This window comes from Anopheles gambiae, chromosome 2 (genome assembly GCF_943734735.2).
Source record: "Anopheles gambiae chromosome 2, idAnoGambNW_F1_1, whole genome shotgun sequence".
In the NCBI taxonomy this organism is placed as follows: Eukaryota; Metazoa; Arthropoda; class Insecta; order Diptera; family Culicidae; genus Anopheles; species Anopheles gambiae.
The window spans coordinates 27901494-27920501 of NC_064601.1; the positions used below are offsets into that span (position 1 = coordinate 27901494).

Below are 19008 nucleotides of genomic sequence, written 5' to 3' on the forward strand. Positions count from 1 at the left end.
ATTCTCCGAAACTATGCTAACTAGACAGCGGCATACAGCAGCCCGTGGGTCTTTGGGGCCGTCCTCGTTTGTGGTACGTGGAAAGTTCAAGCAGCCCGGCACCTTGATGTCACGGAAAGGAGAAATTAAAATCCTCACTTCATGCAAGCGCCAACGACCGGCAATACTTGAGAGAAACTTCTGTCATGCCTGTGTCTTGCTTCCGGAAAAGTGCTCAGGTCTTTTCGATTTGGGATTCTTGAAAAGGGCCTAATTGGAATGTACACAGAAGAAAATCCGTCGTCATTCCAGGCTGCGCTCCGCAGACCACACAATTCCTCCGAACGTCGGCATTCCGTCGGTGCGCCGGTGTGAACGAACGCCGACAACGCCACCCAAGTCGAAGTGGCAAGTCTGCCACAGCAACCCGCCTCCGCCAGAGCGGCAGAACCCGATCACTTGGACCAAAAAAAAAAAAAAAGGATGGCAACTCGTCCCCGAATTCTGGGAACGCTCGTCACATGTAAAAGCGGATGTGGACGTCAAGTGTCAGTGTCGACGGGCATTGTGCGCCTGGCGGTGGTAATTCAATTATTCGAATGCTTGAGATTAATTGAGTTTGACTGTCGCAGCAGAGGTTGGTTGCGCGTATTCACTCATTATTTTCAGCGAGAGAATTTTTGAAGCTCAGCAATTGGAATGTCAGTTTCTAGGCTTAAGACGACTGCTGCTTGTTCTTCTCCCACTATTGTCCCCCAGCATCCTTACCACATCACGCAGATAACAAGTGGGCGAAAGGGAAAAACTTTCCAACCCAACAATCCGTCCTTTCTTGACGACTGGGCGACTGTGCGCTGTGGGTGAGCTGATGAACAAGAGAAGGGTTGAGCGAATTAATAAGATAATGAGATCCAATTATAGCCTCTCGGCCAGAGCAACTAATACAGGCAGGTAAAGTGCCCTTTTAAACCTTGAGCAGTGGTTATGATAGTGGACATTAAGCACGTCTAATAGAATATAGTTTACGAACTTGGGTTGATCCAGCAGGACGTTGGATTGTGTGCGTTCCTTCATTGGACGATAATTTCATGAAACAGCGTGTGTTACTGTGAATGTTTAAAGATGGCATATTTAGTATTTCACTGCAAGTTACTACCTTTTCACTGCAAGTAAAAGCTACCAGATGCGTATGCTATCTCACTTTTTCGTTTCTCACAAATCGTTGGAAAATCATTAGCCACAAGGACGTTTTACGGTTTGTGTGCTAAACCAACCCGATAAGGTTTAAGTTGCTCAACCATTATGAAAAAGCATGTAGAGTTTCATTGCACAGCTGCACACGGGACACAGCACAGAAAAAAGGATTCCTTCTCCCCCAGAATTGCTTCACAAATGCGCCTGACTCTTGTTGAAGAGCAAAAACAGAACGGGGAAATTTAGTTTTCCCACCCAAACCTCTCTAATATCATGCTTTTAACGGAGGTTTTGAGCATTTTACCCAGGACGAAGCCGGCCACTCTCAGTTTGCGTTGAAGTGGAAATGATTTAAATGCGAAAGTTTGTTTGACTGGCGCAACATGTGCACTACAATGGGTTGAAGCAAACAAACAAACAAATTGTTTTATTGTGTTTTGCTTATTTTACATTGGTATAGATATTTTACTTTTACATACCCTTGGGTGGACATCCATTAACAAATGGTTAGAAACCAAGTTTTAACAACTGTTCCTCATTAGCTTCCAATCTCCTGGTGCATTCAAATGCAGTTTTACACATTCCTTACCAACCAACAACATTGTTCCCCTAAACACGTGAACCTTCGTTGGGCATGTGAGTAATCAAAGATATCACAAACTGACTAGAAATGCCAATGGTAAGGTACTCTACCGACTATCGCAAACTACCGCGAGATGGTAGTACACCACCGCACCGTGTGTTGTTTGTATTGCACTTTCTATTTCACTCTGTCCTTGTGGTTTCTGCTGGAGACAAGACTCATATCACTCGTTTACTAGCAACCCTGGGACCGGTTATCTTATCACGCGGGAGGCTGTTTTTAAATAGTGAAAAGCAATCGACATTTCTTATCACCCGATAGCGGACGATATCTCCAAGCGGAGCGTCACTGGTTTGGTCACTCGGCGTCGGGGAAGAGAGCAATCGATGCCAATCGGAAGGCCAATTGGAGTCAGTCGTTGAAAGCTGTCCGCTGCAGGTGCATGATTAACGCGGTTTGACCGCAGGCACACAGTGTTTTGTTCGAAGTGGAAGTTTTTTTTCTTCTTTTTTTTTGTTGTTATTGCGATTCATTGCATTCAAAGAGTGTGTTAATTAGTGTACCGGCTGCTGGCGGCCATCATTGAATCGTGTGCATCACAGCAGCGAGAGAGCGGAGAAATGAAATGTGTTGCTAGTAAATTTAACATGGTAATTGCATAATATTATTTAATCTGTTACCGCCAATAAGTGAAATAGACGTGAAAAAGCATGTGTTAAAGATAATATTACCAAGTGCCGACTGTTGTAAATATACTCCACTGGAACTCCTAGTTCCTGTATCACGTTTGAGAGCCAAAGTGGAGAGTGTAGGGCGCTAATTGTGATGTGGTCGAGAAAACAGGAGCTTTTAATCCTTTCCCCATACGGTCAGCCACACGGCAACCGGGAACAAGATCCGGGTGACTAATCTAGCCCACGACAACAACAACAACAACAACAACAACAAAAGGCACTTGATTGTATCGGCGCATTGTTGGACGAGTTGTCTTATCGAAATGCCAGCAATTGACAGCAATCTTTACGGTCGTTCGCTTCCGCCAACATTTGCAATGCAGCAAGATAGGATGTAGCGGCCTGTAGCGGATTAACTGCCGTTAGGAAAAGGGTTTACGCGAACCTGGGTCCCAAACAGCTTGTGCGGCTCATTCATGGGCGCCCCCTGGTAGTGTGTGTGTTTGTGTGTGTGCGTGTGTGTATATGTGTCACGGCCCTTGTACGACAGTATGTCTTCCCCGTTTTGAGTTGTCTAATAATTTCGATGTCATGTGTCACTCATCGTGTGATTGATGAAACCGCTTCACCGACTGCACTTGCCAGTGGAGCTATCGCTGCCAAAGTTAAACAGCCAGTAAACATGACTCGGACAGCATGTTCTCCACTGGCACTCCGTGGGTGGGCACTGGTGATAAAATTTTAAAGCGCGTTCGCTAGTGTATGTGTGACTTCGTTTTTTTGCGACTTTCTTTACAGTGGTTGCACTTGGGTTGGTTGCTGGGGTTGCTGCTGGTCCTGTTGCCGTTGGTCCGATGCCAAGGATGGGGCGAACCACGGTTCGAGACGGGAAATGTGGAAAATATATCACTCGCCGCATACAACGAGGCGCAGCTGCAGCAAGATGTCTGGATGGTGGAGGAGATGGATGCACCGTTCGTGCTGCTCTACATCAATTACCAAGGTAAGTACGAACGATTAGGGGGGTAAACGTGCCAGCAAAGTGTGTTCCCACATTACGGCCCACTGCCCGATTATGCTACAGGACCGTCCGAGCCTACGATACGCGAGTCACCGGCCGATCTTGACGCAAGGCTACAGCTGTCCGAGGGTGGCCGCTGGTCGATCGTAATCAATCGCCGGCAGGACTACGAGGTGCATCAGCGTAGCAGTCTCATTCTGCTGGCCGTCGAATCCACGGCTATCCCGTACGCGATCGTGGTCAACTTGGTGAACGTGCTGGACAATGCGCCCGTCATGACGGCCCAAGGTAGCTGTGAGATTGAGGAGTTGCGCGGGGACTTTGTGACGGACTGTCTGTTTAACGTGTACCATGCGGACGGGTTCGAGGAGAATGGCATTGGCAATTCGAGCACGAACGAGCTGTCGTTCGAGATCGGTGACGTGGCCGGTGCGCGGGACCACTTTACGTACGTGCCCTCCACGGTGACCCCTTCCCAGCCGATCTACAACAAGCTGTTCAATTTGAAGTGAGTATAGGGGTGGGAAAGGGGCGTCCCTCTGTAGAAAGGACCAACTATCCGGCTGCATGGTGTTGACTAAGTCTCGAAAGCCTGTATAAGCCGTCCACTCTGCGTAGGACTGGACGACAAGTAAAATATATGGGTGGGCTAAGCCAATTCTAAGCCAACCCGGTCTTATCCATCAATTATTTTGCCCACTTTGCTATCAAATATCTTGCCACAAATGGGTAAAATATTTGTTAATTTACCAAATAAATGCTAATGATAATAGTTAGCATATTCTTACCGTTATTTTTCCTAAGGGGTCCTTCCCTTGAATTACAATTGAAGGAATTCACCTTGTGGGTTGGACCTTGTTGGAATCAGCAATTTAACCACCTAGAATGTAGGTATTGTTTGATATTGCATGTGCTAATTAAGTGCATTCAAATGATCAATTTCTAGTAATTAAATTTTCAATTATTTTCTGTGTCAATTAACCCCATATCAATGAAATAACAAATAGCTCGCTGCCAAACAATAGTATGAACCCTTTGATCTTTACAGTGAGCGAAACTCTATGTGATGTATAGTAGCTGATAATTACTAATAATAATTACATGTCTATTTTCTATCTGTAGCCCTTTCCTCTCATGAATTGCCATTGACTAAATCCTAATGGGTATAATTGAGCAAACATATTAGTACCTTTTCGACGAAACAGCTTCAAGCTATATTCAACACAAAGCATACAAGCATATATCGCTAACTAAGCTATCTAGAACTACATCCACCCATTTGCTTCTGGTATACTTTTCCAATGCATTAAATTGATTACACCGTCGCCTTCAGAGTTTTAAAGCAGCTGGACTACACCGAGAACGCTATATTTAACTTCATCACCACCGTGTACGACCTAGACCGGACGCACTCCTTCAAGATGAGTACGATCGTTCAGGTACGCAACGTCGATAGCCGGCCTCCGATCTTTAGCCGACCGTTCACCAGCGAACGAATCATGGAAAAGGAACCATTTTACGCGACCGTGATCGCAATCGACCGAGACACTGGACTAAACAAACCGATCTGTTACGAGCTGACGGCTCTAGTCCCGGAATGTAAGCAAGCAGTGTATTCAATTGCGGGGCAAATATTCGGCAAAGCTTTCTAATTTGTGTATTACTTGTGTAGATCAGAAATATTTCGAAATTGGACAAACTGATGGAAAGCTGACCGTGCACCCGATTGATCGAGATGCGGAACAGAACGAGCTGTACACCTTTACGGTACGTGCAATACTAACGGAAATAGGCTCAAAGAGTGTCCCATTTATGATTCCCCGTTTCGCAACCAAACCTTCAGATTGTAGCGTACAAGTGTCACAACCGGCTGCTGAACACCTCCAGCGAGGGTGCAATCATTTTGCTGGACAAAAATGACAACATTCCCGAAATATACATGAAGCCGCTTGAGCTGGAGTTTTGGGAAAACACCATCATGGAGCTGCCATTCGACGAGCTCGTTATTCACGATCGCGATCTCGGCGAGAATGCCCGGTACGAGGTGCGGCTGGCCGAAACGGTAGCAGGCGTACAGCAGACAACGGACTCGTTCACCATCATCCCTGGCAACGGGTACCAGCGTGTATCGTTCACGATCAACATCAACAATGCGACCAGCCTGGACTATGAGCTGCCGGAGCGTCAAACGTTTGTGCTGCACGTTACCGCTCACGAACCGATCGAACCGACGCACGAAAGCACCCAGCCGATTACGATTCGGCTCAAAAACTGGAACGATGAGGTACCGAAGTTTGGCCGCGATGAGTACCAGATCAGCGTGCCCGAAACGATCGGAGCGGGCGAGCTGTTGGCAACGGTTACCGTGACCGATCGCGACATAGACGATGGTATAAGGCTGTTCGCACTGGGACGGTTGGCTGAAAGTTTAAGCGTCACCGAGCTGCCGGTCAGTGCCGAGCCCGAGACTAACCTCCCCCTGTACGGGTTCGAAATCGCTACCAAGGTGGGGGACATCTTCGACTACGATATTGCGAAAGAGGTTATAGTGCAGCTGCAGGCGGAAGATACGCTGCGCACGGCTAAACAAGAAAGCCTGCATCAGATCTTCTCGCAGCTAACCATCACGGTGATAGACGTGAACAATAAGCCGCCACAAATTACGCTGGTACGTTAGCAGTTGGAGCAAGTGTGCCGTGGCGTTTAGTGATGTTTCACAATCACTTGTTATTGCAGCCTCGCGGTACGATGCACATTTTGGAAAACTCGGTCCCAGACAGTGCGGTTATCATTGGCGAGGAGCAGATAGCACAGATCATCGGCACAGATCCCGACACCGAGGCGGAGCTGGAGTTTAGTATCGATTGGAGCAACAGCTACGGCACCAAGAGCGGAATCCGGGCGAAGGCGGAAACATACGAAAAGTAATGTAATCTTTTGTGATCCAATCGTTAACATTGCTAACTCAACTCAATGTCCCTTAGCTGTTTCTACATACACGAGGAAAAGGTAAACCGTCAGCGAACGATCGGAACCATCCGTGTGAATCCCACGTTCCCCCTGGACGTCGATCACGAAATGTACGACACACTGTTCCTGGTCATTCGGCTGGTGGACCGGAATCAGACGATCCTGCCCAACACGGTGGAAACTGTAGTGGCGATACAGATTGACGATGAGAACGATAATGCTCCTTACTTTGACAACAGCACGCTCACGGTGGTACGGTCGGTTAAGGAACGATCGGACTCGGGCGTAACGATCGGTAACATCATCGCTCACGACATTGACGGACCAGGCAATAACGAAATAACGTTCGCGATGGAGTAAGTAACTACCGTTAGCTCGCGGTCAAACTGGCACTATCAAAAACCTTCTCGTCTCTTCTAGACCAATAGATCCGGCCCACAAAGGATGGATGAACATTGACGACAACGGTATCGTAAGGGTGGAGGGCAATCGATCGATCGACTGTGACATTCCGCCCATCGACAAGGTGCTACAGAACGTAACCATATCGGACTGGAAGTGGAGTAACTGGCACGTGTTTGAAATTGTCCTGATGGACACCAACAACAAGCAGCCGTATCACGATCCCTTCCCGAACGATGGGCAGGTGTACCAGTTTGAGAAAATACCCTCCAATACGGCCATCGTGCGGGTGGAGGGCAAAGATCAGGATCGCGATGTCCCGTACCATACCGTGTCGTACGAGATCAACTATCGGGATTTTCCGCAGCTGCAGCGTTACTTCGAGGTGGACAGTACCGGGCGGGTGTACGTGAAGGAAAACAACGATCTGCTCGATCGAGATGCGGGTCTTGAGAGCATTATGATTAACATCGTGATGCTGGATAATGCGGGCGGATATGACAGTAAGTGCTTTGGGACGAGCCAGCACGCCAACACTTTTCATCGGGCATTTCTCCCGTATTTTCTCCGTCAGTTCAAAATCGTGTATCGACAAACATCAATCTCACTCTGCTCGACATCAACGATCATACGCCAAAGCTACCGGAGCTGGCAGCGGACGAACTGAAGGTGTCGGAGAACGCCAAGCAGGGCTACATCGTAAAGACACCGTTTGCTGCACTTGACCTAGATGACAAGCGTACGCCAAATGCAAAGATCAACTACTACATCGAAGAGATGACGCCAGGTACCAGATGCATGCCGTTGGCAAATCGTATGATTTGAATTTGCTAATTGTTGTCTTTCCTGTCTCTAGAGCTGGAAACTCCCCTATTCTCGCTGGAAAATATCGACGAATACAATGCGGTGCTAAGGGTGGCTCAAGATCTGAAAGGATTTTACGGAACGTGGACACTGAAAATTAAGGTTAGTATTCGGTGGAAGAAACCAGCGATAAATGTGCATAAATAATACATCACCAACACTTACTCTTTGTTTCGGCATAAAAAGGCCTGTGATCGTGGCAGTGAGTACGAACCAATAATTCCACTAACGGAAGAACCGAAGGACAATTGCGAAACACGCGACTACGAGCTGACGGTGGAACCGTTCAACTACAACACTCCCAGCATTACCTACCCCTCCCGTAGCGCACAGCTCCGTCTAAAGTAAGTCGCTAGTGGGCCGAGCATGCCACACAGATTTGATACGCAGCTGGCAATTGGGGTGGACTATTTTTCCATTTTTTTGTATGTTTTCACACAAAAAGGTACGAATCGCTACAAAACGGACGCCCACTGGTCGAGACTAATGGGTCCCCGTTGCCGAAATTCGAAGCCATCGATGATGATGGTGGCATATATGGAGACGTAACGTTTTCACTGACCAGCACAAATGGTAAGCTTTCGACAAGTGGTTTGACGTTAATTGAACTGTTTTATGGCCTTCCCACTCTCCTCCACAGACGGTGAGCAGGACCACGAAGTGTTCCGGGTGGATAAAGTTGACAACAAAACGGGCCTGCTAGTGTTGGAAAATTCGCTCGCCGTACAACCGTTCCCGAAAAACTACAGCGTACGTAGTGACCCGGACCCGATTGGCAAACGATTTGATTTTTCCCCACCAACACGCGTAATTATTGAACGCTATTCTATCCCGCAGATCACCGTGATTGCCAGGGATGGCGGTGACAGGCAGTCGGAAGCCGCTATTCACGTCGTCTTCATCAACATGACGGGCGAGCCGGCCTTTCTGGAGCCGACCTTCGATACGGACTTTACAGGTAATACACAGTGGGCACAAGAGTGCGAGTGAAGGTTGCGATTTGCGGTTTAGCGAACTTTAGCGCTGTAGCGAGCAAACGGTCATCCATTTAGTTTTGCTAGTGGACGGGCTTTAGGTCTCAATGTCCGGGAGCTTTAATGTTCCAGAAGAAAGCTTCAAAAGTTTCCTCTAAACGGTCGGGCCAATCAAATAAGTGATAGAAAGCAGTTTGTTCCTCTTTCTGCGACTATTCATTTCCTCTCCAAATAAGTACATAGTGCAGCAATCATTTCAACACTGCAAACATTATCAATGACCTTTGACCCATTTGCCCAATGCTCGCGTACCGCAAAACCTTGAAGTGTAGCCACAAAAAAATCTACCTCAAATGCTCAATCTTCGGGACGGGCTTTTGTTTAATTTGGCAGAAAATGAAGAGGGTCGCGATGAGAGACGGCAGCTACCGTTTGCCGAGGATCCGAAGAACGCGGGTCTTCCCCCGGGCGCAGAGACGAACGTGTACTATTTCATCGATAGTAAGTAGCGAGCGAGTGAGCGTTGAATTTCACCCATCATCCGATTGCCCCCATTACTCCTCTTCTGAACGTCCCTCTTCCAACCCGCCCCAGAGACGTACGGTAATGCGAGCCATCTGTTTCAACTGGACCGCGTCAGCAATGTGCTGCAGCTGGCCCAGCTGCTCGACCGGGAAGAGATACCGACGCACGAAATCCGAATCGTGGCCACCAACAACGAAAATGGCCCGCCGGATACGGTGCTCGAATCGTCCCCCTCGCTGCTGGTCGTCCGCATCAAGGTGAACGATGTGAACGACAATCCGCCGGTGTTTCAGCAGCGGCTGTACGCCGCCGGCATCACCACGAACGACCGCGTCCCGAAGGCACTGTTTCGCGTGTACGCCGAAGATCCGGACGAGGACGAAATCATCCGGTACGAGTTGGTGAACGGGACGGCGGTCGGTGAAAACCTGCAAACAGACGGGCTGCCCTTCCGGCTCCATCCGGACAGTGGAGAGCTAACGCTGACGTCCAAGGTACAGCCGAACCAGAACGGGTACTATCAGCTCACCTTGATTGCGTTCGATCGGGACGATACGCACAATGATACGGTGCCGGCCAAGGTGTACATCGTGTCGGAATCGAACCGCGTGACGTTCGTGTTTCTGAACAGCGTCGAGGAGATTGATCAACCGGACGTGCGGAAGTTTGTAAGTACTCACCACCAACTTCACCGTCCCAGTTCCGCATGCTAACACGTGCTGGTGAGCACCATGGTTTGCTTTGCATGGTTTCATTTGCAGCTTGCCCAAGAGCTGACCGGTGCGTACGAAATGGAATGCAACATCGACGACATCGACCAGACGACGGCGAGCGACGGTAGACAGGCCGGGGGGTCTAGCAGCGCCCTCACGGACGTTCGGACCCACTTCATCCAGGACAATCAGGCGGTGGAGGCGAGCCGGATACAGCAGCGATCCTCGAACCGGACGTTCGTCACCGTGCTCAAGACGACGCTGCGCACTCGCGGCCTCTCCCTGCAGGACGTACCGCCCCTGGCGACGGAAGCGCTGACCGAGGCGGACGAAACGCTGCAGATCATCCTGATTGTGGTATCGGCGGCCCTAGCCGTCCTGTGCGTGATACTGTTCGTGGCGTTCTTCATCAAGATCCGCAGCCTAAATCGCCAGCTGAAGGCCCTGTCCGCGACCGACTTTGGGTCGATTTCGTCCGAGCTGAATGGGAAGCCGACGCGCAACGTGCCCACAACGAACATCTTCTCGATCGAGGGCTCCAATCCGGTGCTTAACGATAACGAGTTCCGCGACCGGATGGGTGGTAGTGGTGGCGGTGTTTATGACGATCTCAGGTGAGCCATGGCAGAACGGTCATTATCGGTATTAGATTGAGGTAAAATAATGCGATTTTTTGTTTTGTGTTTCCTCCACCATGGACCAGTCTACAATCGGAAGAATCCGACTTCAACGACGTGGACAGGGACATTTTCGCACCGAAGCGAAAGGTAAGTTGCTGATCCGTAGACACTCCAGCGATAACCATTAACGGGCTCTTCTCTTCGTGCCTTCTCGTTATCCTGCTTGCAGGAGAGTCTTAATCCCGCGCTCCTGGAGCACATACGCCAGCGTTCGCTAAACCCAATGGCGAACGGAACTGACAAGAGCAACGACGGCGCGCCAACCTCCAACCATAAAAAGCTCGACGAAACTGACGACGAGCTGTCCCACCGGTTCTAGCGCGTGTGTAGTGGTTTCGATGTCGATGGTTTTATGTGCTGGTTTGGTGTTAATTTTAGCTGTAAATACATTTTACTGTTATTGGATGAAGTGCGGCTGCTAATCAGTTAACTCCAACCTGGTGCCATTCTGTTGTAGGCAGAGACACTCGTTTGCTCTTTCTGTTTACTGTTGAAGGACTTACCTCTCCCCCCCCCCCCCGCCGATACAGCCGTTAACGGATGCACGAAACATGTTTAAAGGCCACACATAACTAAACTCAAAATGTCATTTTATGCTGATACGAGCAAGGGTTCCATTTGGGTGGAGGGGCCGGCTGTGAAAGTTATTTCTTTTCCTTTTTGTAACCATAATAAAGGACAGTGGATGACGAAATCTCTCCGATTCGTTAACGGCCTCTTCCATCCTGACGTGTATGTGACATAGATTGGAACGGCCGATGCTTTTTAATCCTTTTTTTTAATCTCTTCTTCCATTCGGCTCGTCTGGAGTCGTCGTAACGTTGTACGGGCTTAGCACGATGGGAAGCACAAAATTTATGTAAATTAAAACGGATACTCTACATGGAAGAAGAGATAAAATATGGATCAATTCATACCGGCCAGCTCCAGGGAGCAACCTGATGGTTGAGCATGAGCATCAGCAGACCACATGTTTGATGGTTGGATGTTGGGCTGTTGCCGGCTAGATGTGAACCTTCTACGAAACTTCACTTTCAGGCAAAATCACAAGAGCTACTCCATACTACACATAGTGAAAGCTTGATTTCAAAATTTCAAATACCACAAAAACCTATATCTCCATCAATCGGAACAGCAAGTGCTATCTGAACATGTTTTTCAGTTTGATAGTCAATGTTTATAACGTAATAACTACGGAAGCCTATTCATGCGGTTCCAAGAGAGCCCTTAAATAGTGCATGTAATAGGCTTTTACTACTCATTGCGCAAGTTTGAAGTAGCTTTACGTTGGGCTAGAGTGTGTAAATGATAATCCATTGATATGGATGGGCGCGTGCGTTCACCCTTGGGGCCTTTGTAGATATGAGCGGGTTAAAGGGATTTTTTAGAGTAGGTTATCCAGTGCCAAATGAAGTTCCTCATCGTCATTCGACCGGTTGCTTTGCTATTCTTCTACAGCTATCGGATCGAAAATGTTTCTGTGGATCTTCCACTTCAAAATGATTGAATGCATTGGATCGCATGTGTAAATTAAAATTTACTTCACAAATATCCGTGTACGAAGAAACTACTCACCGAAATGGAGGGTGAAGTCTGTAGTTTTTCCCCTCAACCGAGAGAAGTATTTTGGAATATTTACAGCAAAATAAAAATGCTTACCTTCATCTTTCGCTGGATATAGCAATCGTTTGTTTAAATTTGCTTATTTTTCAATTTTACGTTCGAGAATGCATTGAGAAATTCATTGGAACTTACAGTGCGGCTTTCTCCACACTGGGATGCCAGCGGACACCAGTTTATAGCGTACATAATTTTATAAACAATACACAATTTGAAATGTTCATCAAACAAAATATAAATAATGAGCATAATTTTAAGAATAAAAACCATCCCAAATCTAAGATAAATTCTTAAAAAATATCACATAATTTAGTTTTTGCACCACGGTGTATCCCTCTGTGAGACGCACGCAAACATGTATAAGAAGAGCGGGGCAAAATGGGCATGTTAAGCAGTTTACTGAATATTCCTTTGAATATGCCACAAAACACAATTATTCATGCATTATTGTATGCCTCCACTATTTATCTATGGATTAAAATTACCATATAGAATGAAAACAACTTAAAATCATGAAAACAATGTAAAATAAAAGTTGATGTTTTACGAGAAGCTATTTTGACACGCAGGGTAAAATGGGCATATGTAAACAAACTGTGAAACGTCAAAACACTGGGGCAAAATGGGCCACAACAACTGCGCTTAGGTAATGGTCTATGCTTTTGCGCACCGTTTCTTGAAATGTATTTTCGTTCTATCTTTTGTTTTGCTGGTCAAGAAAGCCCTTAAATTCTTCCAAAAATATGTTATTGAAATTAAAACAGTTCTTACACGCTTTAATTAACAACATCCAAACTTTTCAAGCTGTGTCTGTCATCATTATTGAGGCGACAAATACAATACCATAGCCTCACCAATCGCCATTTGTCAAAAGTATCTGCCCATTTTGCCCCACGTGAAGCATTTTTGTTTTTTTGTTATATTAGTAAAAATATGCATTCAATCGCCTAACTTTCTTCAGACAAATTGTATAGAAATATCATATCTTTAAAAATATATCATATAAAACTTCAACGCATCCCTGTGACACTGGTTTAAGCTTATTTTCGAAGTGGCAAAAATTACATCAATGTGCTACTAAATCTTATTTTGCATTTTGCTTGGTTATTTATTATGTAAGGGTTATGAAACTTACGTGGCGTTCATAGAACACTCTAATGAATACATTTTGAGCATTGGAAAGCATCTTTGTAGTGAAATAATGCTTAAATAGAGGGTGCCCATTTTGCCCAACGTGCCTATTTTGCCCCGCTTTCCCTTACACTTTGTGCGGAAAGCAGTTTGACATATGCACCGCGACCAGTTGTCAACGCAGGTCCGAAAAGGTCAGCAGAAACACAACACAATAGCGATTCACTGGAAGTGCGGGCACGCTGGCGAGCATCTGCCTCAATTTGTTACAAAAGATTGCCAACATTCACTGCCACGATGGAAGATGACGATGTTGCGGACTTTTTCGATTTTTCCAAACCATTCAAACGCACCGTCGTATCGGGCGGATACATCAATGGCGCGGTTAAACCACAAAAGCTTAACATCCAGACGCTGCCGGAACGGGCGCATCAGGGAACGGAATACGCGGAAAAGTTTTGCCGGGAAGAGGAGGCTCGACTAATGGAGGTTAGTACGACCATGCGGCGGCGCGGGATGGATTCGAACGCTATGGCTAATCTTCGTTTTTCTCTCGTTTCCCAAGGGTTGGGTTGACGAAACGTTGAACAAGTCGACGGCATCCCGGCTCGAGCAGGTGGACGACATGTCGTCGGTGATGGAGGAAGACACACAGCACCTGCAGCGTGTGCGGGCAAAGGAGCTGATGGAGCCGCTGTTCAGTCGGTACAACTTCACCGTCACCCCGAACCGGCTCACGATTCATCAGTCAAAACAGGACATTCTGAAGGCAATACGCGAGAACCCGGTGGTCGTGCTGCAGGGTATGACGGGATGCGGTAAAACGACGCAGGTGCCACAGTACCTGCTGGAGGATGCGTACAACCGGAAGGAGTGGTGCAACATCGTTGTCACACAGCCGCGCAAGATTGCCGCCTCCTCGATCGCGCGGCGCGTTGCCGAAGAGCGCAACTGTGCGCTCGGTTCGCTCGTCGGGTTCAAGGTGGGTCTGAAGGAGATGGTCAGCGAAGACACGCGCCTGACGTACGTGACGACAGGCGTGCTGCTGAACAAGCTCATCACGTCCAAATCCATCAGCAGCTACACGCACATCATTCTGGACGAGGTGCACGAGCGAGAAGTGGATATGGACTTTCTGCTCATCATCGTACGCCGCTTGCTAGCCACGATGCGCAACACAAAGATCATACTGATGTCGGCCACGATTGAATCGTCCGAGTTTGCCCAGTACTTCAAGATACCGGGCCCGAACAGTCTGTTCGCACCGCAGCTGGCCGTTTCCAACGTTACGCAGCACGATGTGTCGGTGTACTATTTGGAAGATTTAGAAAAGCTGAGGGTTGACTTTACCATCAAGTACGAGCAGCCGGATGTGCACGAGAAGATGTACTTCCTGGCGGCCAAAGTGGCCGTGGTGTGCGATCGATTCATCGACGAGTTTGAATCGGCGTCGACCATCGATTACAAGCCGTCGATCATCATGTTTCTGCCCGGCATCAACGAAATCGAACGGATGGCGGAAGTGCTGCGCAACTTTCTGGGCGACAGCAATGTCAACTCGCAGGAGCAGACCAAGTTTACGATTCTGAAGCTGCACTCGATGCTGCCCTCGGAGGAGCAGGCGCTGGTGTTCACCAAACCGTCACCCGGCTACCGGAAGGTGATTCTGTCAACGAACATTGCCGAAAGTTCGATCACCATACCGGATGTGAAGTTTGGTAAGTGGGCAGGGGGGGAGGGGGGCTTGTTTTCTGTCCAGCGCATTTTTGTAAACATTTGATCGCTTCTTTTCATTCTGGGTACAGTGATCGATTTCTGTCTGCACCGTGTGCTGGTTGCCGATACGCTGAACAATTTCACCACCCTGCGCACACAGTGGGCCTCTCGCAACAACTGCATCCAGCGGGCCGGACGCTGCGGTCGTGTGATGAATGGGCGGGTGTACCGGCTGGTGAACAAGCACTTCTTCGAGCACGGGATGGCCCAATCGATCGAGCCGGAAATGGTGCGCTGTCCGTTGAGCAATGTCGTGCTGAAAACGAAGCTCCTGGACATGGGGCCGCCGCACACGATACTCGCCCTGGCCATGTCGCCCCCGAACCTGTCCGACGTGAGCAACACGGTGCTGCAGCTGAAGGAGCTTGGCGCACTGTTGCGAACGGCCAAGGGTGTGTACGATCTGCAGGACGGTGACATCACGTACCTGGGCAACATAATGTCTACGCTGCCGCTGGACATACACCTCGCGAAGCTGGTCGTGCTGGGGTACGTGTTTTCCGTACTCGAGGAAGCCATCGTCATCGCGGCCGGCATGAACGTGAAGAACATTTTCTGCCAGCTGCGTACGATCGAAGCGCTGCGGGTGAAGCGCCACTTTGCCAACGGTTCTGCGTCCGATGGCATCGCGATCCTCAACGCGTACAACTGGTGGCGCTCGATCAGGGAGCAAGGCACGGGGGGCGACACGACCGATTGGTGCAATCGGTACATGCTCGATCGGAAGTCACTGATCGAGATGGCCGAGCTGGTGCAGGAAATAACGATGCGGCTCAAGACGGCGAACATACGCGTCGTTAGCGGGGCGAACAATGCCCGGTGGACCGATCGGGAGCGTACGGTCGTGCTGAAGGTGGTGATGGCGGGCGCGTTCTATCCCAACTACTTCATCCCGACGTGCGTCACCGACCGCGAGCTGAGCGACAAGATGGTTTACACCGAGATCGGTGGCCGGGACCCGTTCAGTACGGTGTTTTTCTGCGGGTTCGACCACAGCAACTACATCGGTCCGCTGTACCGGAATGAGATCCGAGCGCTGCTGACCGAGCGAAAGCCGACCAGCGAGAAGCACCAGGTGAAGGTGGAATTCGAGCGCAGCACGAACAAAATCTTTGTGCAGTTCCAGTACCCACCGGACCAGCAGAGCGGGAAGAGTCTGTACGAGGAGCGCAACTCGGCCGATCGCGTGCATCCGGGTGTGTACGAGGCGATCAAGCTGCGCCAGCTGCGCCACAACCAGTCGGAGCTGCTGGTGATGCACCACAACGACGCGGTTGCCTACGCGACCGAGCATCGACTGGGCGTGTGGAGAAACCACGAGTGGCACCCGCGCAGTGTCGAGATCCCGAATGCGCACCTCTCGGTGGAGCCGCCGATCCACTGGAACCGGGTGACGGCCACCGTTACGCACGTGGAGCACCCGAACAAGTTCTACCTTCGCCCGCATGACGAAAAAAACGACAACATTTACCACGACATCATGGAGAAACTGAACGGGTGCGATGCAGTGTTGCGCGCCTTCCCCGAAGGCTACGCGTTTAAGCAGCGCGATATCGTGGCCGCACCGCTGCCGAACATGGTCACGGGCAAGATGGCACGCGCCAAGCTTCTGCAGCAGTGCCTTGTTCGCGGCGTCGAACACTGGACGGTGTTCTTCATGGATTTCGGACTGACGGCCGGCGTGTCGGTGAAGAGCTTCCGGCAGCTGCGTGGTACACCGCTGGACATGTTCACAAAGTTCCCGGACCGAGTGTTTCTGGCATCGCTCGCGGAGGTGCAACCGTCCGCCGTCCGATCGCCCAAGGACGTTTGGATGGAGGAAACGATCAAGCACTTCCGGCAGCTCGTACACGGCCAGCAGTTCGACGTGGAGGTGTACTCGGTGGTGAACCGCGTCACGATGGTGGTACTGCGCCACAATCCGGACGATCCGATCGACCTGACCGTCAACCGGGCGCTGATCAATTCGCACCACGCGCAACTGTCCGAGGAATCGTACATGTCCAAGATGAACCACGAGAAGCGAAAGCGTGTACAGTTCGAGATGGAACTGGACCCAATGTACAAGACGCAGATACTGAACGACATTTCCGAACAGCAACGCTTCCTGGAGGATGACGACGTGGACAGCCTGGAGCTGCCGCGGGATCTGCTCAAGGTGCGGCTAATGCTGCGCGGTCCGTACAGCCCGCTCGAGGTGAAGTGTAGCTCGACGGTGTTCTCCGGCTATCGGAAGCCGGTCATTATCGAGAAGGAGTCGCTGAACTCGGTGCTGCTCGACACGAACCCGCAAAACACGCACGAAAAGCTGCTGGTGGCGGGTTGCGTAAACGAAACGTCCAACAGCCGGCTGATCGCGCGTATGACGACCATGATGCCGAACATTCCCGGACTGCCCGCGCTGATGACGCTCATCTTTGCGCCCACCTGTCTGGTGAAGAAGGATCCGGACGAGACGCGTGTCGTGGGGCTGCTGGCCGGGCTGGGCACGGATCCGCGCACCGGTGAATCGATGTATCCCGAGCATGACATGTCACTGGCAGTGGACATTGCTATAGACGACGACGACATTGCAGACGTAAGACGCGCGAACTTCTTCGCAACACAACAGCAGTCGCAGTAACTATTCTCTCCCTCCATCTTCCAACTTCCAGATCAATGCACTGCGCTATACAATGGACTCAATTCTGCACGGCGGACATAACGAGCAGACACCCATGTTTGGCGAGTACAGCATCGAGTCGCTGATGGTGAAAGTGAAAGATTATCTGATCAAGTAAGATGCAGCAGCGACCGCTTTGTTGGGTCTCTTTTTATAATGCCGCTCATTTCTTTTACACCCTTCGTTTTCTTCATTTTAGAATATTGCAGCGTGATCGACCCATTCAGGACAATCGCAGTATGGCACACGATTTCAGCTGGGTAAAGGAAAATCCATCCACAAGCACGTCGAGCCAGAAGCGTTTGCGAAGCACTGCGATCGATATCTACACCAAAGCAATCTTCCCACTGTACCACAATCTTAACCTCCGTCCAATGACGGCCGATCGGATGGAGTTCCTGCGGCAGCACTGCAAGGATCTACACCTGCTGACGCAATCGTACGTATCGTCGGCATTCAAATCTCGGTAATTTAATCGTAGAACATTCACTCATTTATTTTTGTTTTTTTTTGTGCTTTTCTTCCTCCCCCTTAACGCAGGCGAGTTCCGTTGCCAAAAGGTGGCATTACGTGCCGTCTGTGCAATGTGACGCTGGAATCGGACCACACGTTGCGCATCCATTTCTACTCGAAGCTACACTGCGATCTGGAGTTGAAGATCAACTACCGACGCTGAGATGTGTAAACGTCACACGCGTCCACATCGCCACCGATCATTTCGTATGTTTGTTTTACTTGTTTTGTTTACTTTTATTTCTCTTTCCACAATTTATTAACATACTTCGGGCATTTTTGTTTTGTTTACCAAAGTAATTACGCGACAAAAGGTATGCACAGTTACCTTTTCTTTATAGATATTATTTTGTGCTACAATCGTTTAAAACCATTCCCACAGACTTTAATGAACAAATTATGCATTTCTGACACTTTTTTGCCTTTAAATTCTATTATGATTGTGACGGGGAGTTTACAAAGATATAACGAAACAATACAAACGAGATTAGTTAGCAATCGTGCAAATGCGCTAATACCATTGTGATGAATTTTGATATGCAATATCAACTTTAGTGCCGTCGAATTTGACAAATTTATACCATAGTGAGGATATTATTTTTTTCCTGAGAATATTAAAATGACGAATTATGAAAGCATTCAAACGATACATTTGTTGAATTATGATTCTTTTTTTTCCGAAACCTTAAATACAAATCAATTTAAACACAGCCCAATCTTCTGGACT

General features: G+C 48.9%; 2 protein-coding genes across 2 annotated transcripts; both read left to right on the forward strand.

Moving 5' to 3' along the window:
• The first annotated feature begins 2140 nt into the window (after positions 1-2140).
• LOC1273134 (cadherin-23) lies at positions 2141-10988 on the forward strand. Its single transcript, XM_061645569.1, has 20 exons — positions 2141-2406; positions 3229-3433; positions 3515-3959; positions 4785-5050; positions 5124-5218; positions 5295-6119; positions 6188-6375; positions 6436-6777; positions 6842-7326; positions 7398-7610; positions 7680-7789; positions 7874-8031; positions 8133-8260; positions 8328-8437; positions 8525-8645; positions 9055-9162; positions 9256-9854; positions 9948-10513; positions 10603-10666; positions 10749-10988. Exons 1-20 carry the CDS (start codon positions 2377-2379, stop codon positions 10896-10898), a joined length of 5208 nt encoding a protein of 1735 aa, XP_061501553.1. The 5' UTR covers positions 2141-2376; the 3' UTR covers positions 10899-10988.
• Positions 10989-13491: 2503 nt separating this feature from the next.
• On the forward strand, positions 13492-18925 carry LOC1273132 (probable ATP-dependent RNA helicase spindle-E). The gene is made up of 6 exons (XM_312084.6): positions 13492-13819; positions 13896-15048; positions 15136-17684; positions 17761-17882; positions 17968-18207; positions 18309-18925. Exons 1-6 carry the CDS (start codon positions 13628-13630, stop codon positions 18442-18444), a joined length of 4392 nt encoding a protein of 1463 aa, XP_312084.5. The 5' UTR covers positions 13492-13627; the 3' UTR covers positions 18445-18925.
• The last annotated feature ends 83 nt before the right edge of the window (positions 18926-19008 follow it).